General features: G+C 46.3%; 1 protein-coding gene across 1 annotated transcript in view; it reads left to right on the forward strand.

Annotated features, from left to right (window-relative positions):
- The window catches only part of BIN1 (bridging integrator 1), a 98,082-nt gene extending 92,228 nt beyond the window's left edge, over positions 1 to 5,854 (forward strand). The window contains exons 17-18 of the mRNA XM_082311509.1: positions 1,310 to 1,411; positions 4,909 to 5,854. Of these exons, the coding sequence (XP_082167635.1) occupies positions 1,310 to 1,411; positions 4,909 to 5,016 (210 nt within the window). The 3' untranslated portion in view covers positions 5,017 to 5,854. The remainder of the gene's footprint in view (positions 1 to 1,309; positions 1,412 to 4,908) is intronic.
- Positions 5,855 to 6,560: the final 706 nt, after the last annotated feature.

Here is a 6,560-nt window from a genome sequence, read left to right on the forward strand (position 1 = left end):
AAAGGAAATTGAAGGAGAGATACACCTTCCTCTCCAGCAGCCCAGCTTCATGCAGTTCCAGATGCTTCAAAGGACTGTATAAGAGCATCGGTGTTTAAACATCTGGCTGTGCTGTATAGCAAAACCCCTCCTTCTCTCTGCTGCAGTTATTTCTATCTCTGGTGGTGTGCTAGTGTCAGTCACAGACTCTGGATAGTAGATAAGAAGTTGAGCTCCAAACTAGAAAGGTTAAACTTTGATGCAAGTGGCAAATGAAGGAGAGCTGGAAACACCAGTAGGGACAGAGGACTTTGCGTTTGGGGAAATTAGGAAGCCAGGATGAACAGGACAAAATATACGATTAGATAGGGAAGTCTGGTGGTTGTTCTGAATATGTCAAAGATTACTTGCAGCTTGTTTGGAAGGTGTGGAGGAAGGAGTGATTCTGGGTGGGGATAGGCGACAAATTTAATGTGCATAATGGAATATGGTAGCAAGACAGCACAGATTCATCATGCCCTGAAAGTAAGAAATGACAGTCTCCTGCTATAGGAATGCTTTTCTTCTGCTTTAGTCATGTCCATGCACCTTTTTTTTTTTTTTTTTTTTTCCCTTCTCTCCTGGGAGTTCTACCAAAAGCAGAAGAATGACAAAGCCCTGAAGAACAATAGGAGGCTCATCACATTTAGACTGGTTACAGGCAGCTTTATAGACTGTAGTGCTTGAAGTGGAGAGCTGTGGTTTGAAGTAGAAAAGCTGTAATGCAGATGTTGATAGGAATTAGGCTGAATACCAAAGAGAAGACATGGCAGGATACAATCACTCAGAGATCCAAACTGATACTCTTCCCTATGTTTCCTCTCCCTGCTTGCTGTGACAGAGATGGGAGGCTATAATCTCTCATACTCTTGCAGTCCAGCTGCAAAAAAGAATACAGAGCACCATTTGAGTGAATACAGGCTTGCTACTCTGTGGGGTTTTTAGGCCCATACCATGGGAATTCAACCCTCCTAAGGAAGGATGCGGAGGTGCTGATGCCTAACAAGCTGAGTGAGATTCACCAGGATGCCCTTGTGGCAAAGGCGAGCTGCATGCCAGGCTGTATGAACAAGCATATAGCCATTGGATTAAGGGAAGTGGTTATTCTCGTAGATGTGTCATTTGTGATCCAAGGTTGCCCTTCCTCGAGCAGCAGGTTGGATCAGATGACCTTCAAAGGTGCTTTCCAACCTGAATCATCCAGTGAATCAATGAAGTGGAAAGCCTTGTCACCCGTTACAGAGCTGGGTGAGAGAAGGCTGGCCTCACCCAAGCTCTCCTCTCCCCATAGGTCCAGGCCATGCATGATTACACGGCCACCGACAGTGACGAGCTGCAGCTGAAGGCCGGGGATGTGGTGCTTGTGATTCCATTTGAGAACCCTGAGGAGCAGGTGAGTGGGGAAGACGGTGTGAGCCTGGGCCTGGAGGAGCCAAGGGGATTTCCAGAGCTGCTTCTTCCTCCACTAACAGTTGGCTGGCTGGATGCAGAGCCATCAGTTTGTGGCTGGGAGCTGGTGGGAGAGCCGGTTGTCCTTGAGCTTGAGATTGGCTTCCTGCAACAGAGGGGAGGACTCTGCTTGTGATTGGAAAGTGGAGACACTGTCCTGCATGTGAAATAGCTGTGGCTTCCTGTCCCTTTCAGGGCTTTTGAGCCAATACAATGGCTTCCTTGATCGGGGGCCCAACAGAGCCCATACTTTGCCTCCTCACTGCTCCTAAAGTTGATGCACATTCCCTGTGACCACTGCAGTGCAGACTGTGGCATTGGCAGGAGTGACCCACAGCTTATGATCATGTTTTCTCCCCTTTTGGGAAATGCTGGAGCTCTGAGAAAGCAGCCTGCCGTGGATGATGTCTTGCACTCCAGCATAGCAATGGCTATTTCCAAAAGACAGTGTTTGGTCAGGAGATGGCAGCAGAACCAAAGGCTGGAGCAGGTGGCTCAGCACCAGAGAACAGTCTTACTGTCCATCTCCAACCTGAATTTAATTGGCGATGTTTTTCTTTAATCTGAGCTCTTTCTAGAAGCCTTGAGTAAATCCTCCTCACTTGCTGTGTTTGAGGGATTCCAGCTGATAAAGTCTGCAGCAGTTTTACTACTGTGGCTGAGGGAGGTGGTGATTTTATAAAATTCATGCTCATGTCTCCACGTTTTTGTTTTGAAAAGGAAGGGTATTGTCCAAATTTATTCAGTAGTCACCAGCTCTTTGGATTTGGCCAAGCCCAGGCAAGATCTGGACTCCACAAGGGGTAAACGGAAGGTGATGTAGTTCACTGGCCACAGAAGATGTGGATGCTCTTTGTGGCTCAGCTGTTGGCTTTGTGAATTGCGGAGGCAGATCTTGCTGCTGCTTGTGAAATGGGACCTATACTGTGCCGGCAGTTCCCGCAGAGCTTAGGTGCTCTGGGGGGAAGGGTTGTGTGGGGAAGAGGCAGTGATTCCTTCTGGGGACAAGACTCTTCACTGAGTAGAACTGCCCTGCACAAGCATTTGTGAGCATTTCTTTCTCAGAAAGCTTTCTAGATGGGAAATGAGTGGCAGCTCCCCTAGTTTCTGTGGTAGGAGATGGCATTTGTGGAGCAGAGTTTTTTTCAATGCCCTATGTTTGCACTTTAGCTGGATGTGGGTGCAACAGCCATGAACTCGAGACTCTCCAAGCTGCAGAGGGTGAGCTCTGAGTGTTGCTAACATGATGCTGTAGCTGCACTGAAGCCCTCTAACCCTCCTACAGTGTATCCTGTGCTACAGCTCATTTCCCTAACCTCGACCATACCCAGCCAGAAAACGTTGGCTGTTAACATGTGCATGAACTGTGCACGTCAGTGGAGGAAGCTTAGGATAATAGACTGTGATCCATGTCCCCATCTCGCAGCTTAGGTGTCAGTTTGTGGGTACATCAGCCAGGCCTGGATTCGTGTCTCTTGGTAGAAGAAAGGGTTGAGAGCAGCAACTCTTCTAAGCTGGCACTTCAAGTGATGTGGTTCAAAATTGGCAAGGGTCATTCTGGGTCCTCATGTCTAATCCCTACAGCTGAGGAGACCCTTCGTAGCAGGATGCAGTGGGAGCGATGCATGCTGTATGGCACAGATGCTGTGTGCAAATGGATGAGCTTTTGCGCTTGCCGTGTTATGAGCTGGAAGCTGCCTTTCAGACACTTGGGCCCAGTGTCTTCCGCCTAGTCATTTGTCTTCCTGATTTATGGCATGTCACTCCTTCTGCAGCCCCTGCAGCTGGCTGCTGCACATGGGCTCCCGTCTCGTGCCATTCCCATGACATCCCCTGAATGCTCAAATCTAAGGCAGCAGCAAGGGCTAACTGAGCCTGCAGGCACCCAGTACAGCCTGCAAGGAGCAGGGAACTCAGAGGCAATGGCTGGTCTGAGCTGCTGCCACATGAAATGTGCAGAAAACAGGACAAGAGGGCAGAAGCTGAAAAATGGCAGTGGAAATCAATACATGCCCTATGGATCACCCCTGGTGAGGGCTGCGTCACTTCTGCACTGTGCAGGTACGTTTTTAAAGAACATGTTTCAAGGGAGGCATTGCTTGGCCTCGGGTAAATACCTGGGTAACTCCTGCCAGTTCCAGGAAAGCAGAAGCAGCAGAACAACTGTGTGACCACACGCACGCATGCCCCATTTCCCCACAGCTTAGAGCATCTGCTTGCCTGAGCACTTCTGCCCTGGCAAGTTATGTAGTCGAATGTGATAACATGTCTCTAAATGAGCCTGGTGCGTGTTTTGCCCAGAGGAATGGATGCAGAGCAGGCTGTTGAGTTTGGAGGCAGCGGTCCCTTGTGCAGCTCTCTTGCCTCATGCTGCAGTCTGAACCCATGGGCTGCCCCACTGCAAATGGCTCATATGAGTGTGTACATTTGCATGCTGAAGGGGTGCTTCCATAGTGGCAGCTCCAAGGCATGCAGAGAATAGGGTGGCTGCACGCCTGAGCTGCAGACAGTGCAGCCTTCATACCTTGAATATCTTTTCTCCCTCATGTGCTTTGGATGGAGTGGAAATCTCGATGCTAGACACCCTGCAGGCAGAGTGTGGGAAGTCTGGTTCTCCTCCTGAGCAGGTTCTACCAGGCAGGACTCCATTTGCGTCAGTGAAAATTCATCACTGTTGGTAGATGTATAGGTTTGGTGCCTAGGGAGGACCCTTGTGAGACACCTTGAGTCTTACATCATGTGTAGCATAAGTTTGGGAGTTTTGTCAACCTCCCCTTGCATCAAGCCCAACAGACTGCTGGGGTTTGGGAAGATGAGTTGAGCTCCTCAGCTCCCAATTCTCATAGACCAGAATTTCAGCATAGCAAACAAGACTCATTTTGCTTCTACCACCTCTCCAAAATGCTAATCATCCGGGTGCCCTGACTGGAGCAGGGGATAGGCACCTCTAGGGAATGATTTATCCTTTCCAAAGACCTGTGCCCAAGATGAATGGAATGAATTGCACTGTGGAGGTGCCCGTCTCTTTTTATGACTATGGAGAGTGCCAGAACCCTCATGTTTAGATTGTGAAAGGTGAGACAGGTGATTCCCATCCTGTAGCTCTAGAGACTTTCTTTGGCAGAATTTCTCCTGCTTCAGTGGGTGTAAATTATGACATGTTTCTATTACACTTGCTAAGTGTTTACAATTTCACTGTCTCTAGACACTCTGGGTCGGATAGGAGTTTTGGTACTGACTGGTGCGGTGTAGCCTTCTCCCTGTTTAAAAGGGAATGAAAGCATTTTTTTTCCTTCTCCCCCATCCTCTTCCTGGATTGTCTCCAAGCCAAATATGAGCGTGGCTTTGATAATGCCTTGACACCTCCTTGGCCTGCACTCTGTAAGAAAAATCCCTGCTCACATCTATCCCTCAGCATCTGATCTCTGTCTTCTCCTCCAGGATGAAGGATGGCTGATGGGCGTGAAGGAGTCTGACTGGATCCAGCATAAGGAACTTGACCAATGCCGAGGGGTGTTCCCAGAGAATTTCACAGAGCGGGTGCAGTGAAAGCCCAAGCCCACCAGCCGCATTTCTGCTGGAAGAAAGCAAGTTTTCTGGTAGATAATTGAAAAAGAACAGCGAAATGAAAAGAAGAGAGAATTTTAAAGGAACAGAAGCCAGAAAAAAAAAGTCAACTTAAAGGGTGTGTTCTTCTCAAAGGGCAAGGTTTCAGAAGTAAATTGAAATTCAAAGTGTTATCAAAATGTATACATATTAGTAATAATAAGGCAAGTCAAATACCCTCTTCCCCCTTTGGTTTTAACAGCATTTGGATTCAGAGGACTGATGCAGAAGCAACTCAGTGTGGTTCTCTAAATACTGCATTGACTGAATTGGGGAGATGTCAGTCTGATCCCTGCAAAGGCAGTATTTGTCTAATGGCTTGGGAGTAGAAGCTACATTTGCTCTTGGGTGGGTTCATCTGTTTTGTCTTGAAGGTGGCTTGCATGGCAACCGTAAAAATTCAGCCTTCCCGACATGTTCAACCTACAGTAGGCCAAACTTTCTGCTATGCTGTTGAAAAAAATATTTAGTGTATAGTGTCCACGAATACAATGTATGTGTGTGTGCGTGTGTGTGTATTTTATTTTCTTCCTTTAAAACAATGTTACACAAACTGTGATTTTGTACGTGTAAAGATAGAAGAAACTACATGGAAAGGGCATGGAGAAGATCAAATGTGTGAAGCTGTGCTCAGTCCAAAGTTCTTTCAAATGCAGACACCTAAATTCTCACAGTAGTATTGGCCTGTGAAATGCTAAGGGGAACGCACAAATTCAAGAGGAGAAACAAGACAAAATAAGCGGATGCCATTTAGGTGGCTCTGAAATTTAGGAGAAGAATCCTCTGCCCCCAAAACCCTGTAGGAAGTTTCAAAAAAGCTTAGATTCATGTAGATGGAAGATAGCTCTAAAATCTGGCTGGTTAGAAAATTTGCTCTTAAAGAAAGAGAGAAAAATTTTTTTTCTGAAAGAATGTCTAAGAAAAAACACGGAGGAAAAACCAATTTGCTTTCTGTTTTTTTAATTGGCATTGTTATTTGTGGAATTGTATTTCTTATTTTCTTTTGAAGAGTTCTGTAAGTGAAATATTGCTAGATCAGCTTTCTCCAGTGCTGTGCTGGTGATCAAGTTAACCTCTACAAAAACTGGACTCTTGAAATACTCATTTAAAATGGCTGCATGACTTCATGATATTTTAATGCATTAGAAAGGAAGGCAAGAATATCAAAGTGTCAGTGTCAAGAAGACACTCTGCAGTCTAATACTGATGCTGAGACCTTTCCTATACCTTTCCTTTGCTCCTGTTTGTTTTTGAGTTTTGTTTTTTAGTTTAACCAAGCAGATGACAAGGCTGTTTCAAAGTGCATATTACACTTGTTAAAATAAGCTGGTCTGACCCTCCAAGACTCTAAAGTCCCACAAAGGTACTTTAAACTTTACTTGAATACTGATGCAGCTGGCAAGCAGGTCAGGCTATTATTTTTTATGGCTTCCCCCCATGATCTTTTTGCCTTGAAGGGATTTTTAACAGTGAGGTTACCTCCTGCT

This window comes from Platalea leucorodia, assembly GCF_965183815.1.
Source record: "Platalea leucorodia genome assembly, chromosome: 5".
Taxonomy (NCBI): Eukaryota; Metazoa; Chordata; class Aves; order Pelecaniformes; family Threskiornithidae; genus Platalea; species Platalea leucorodia.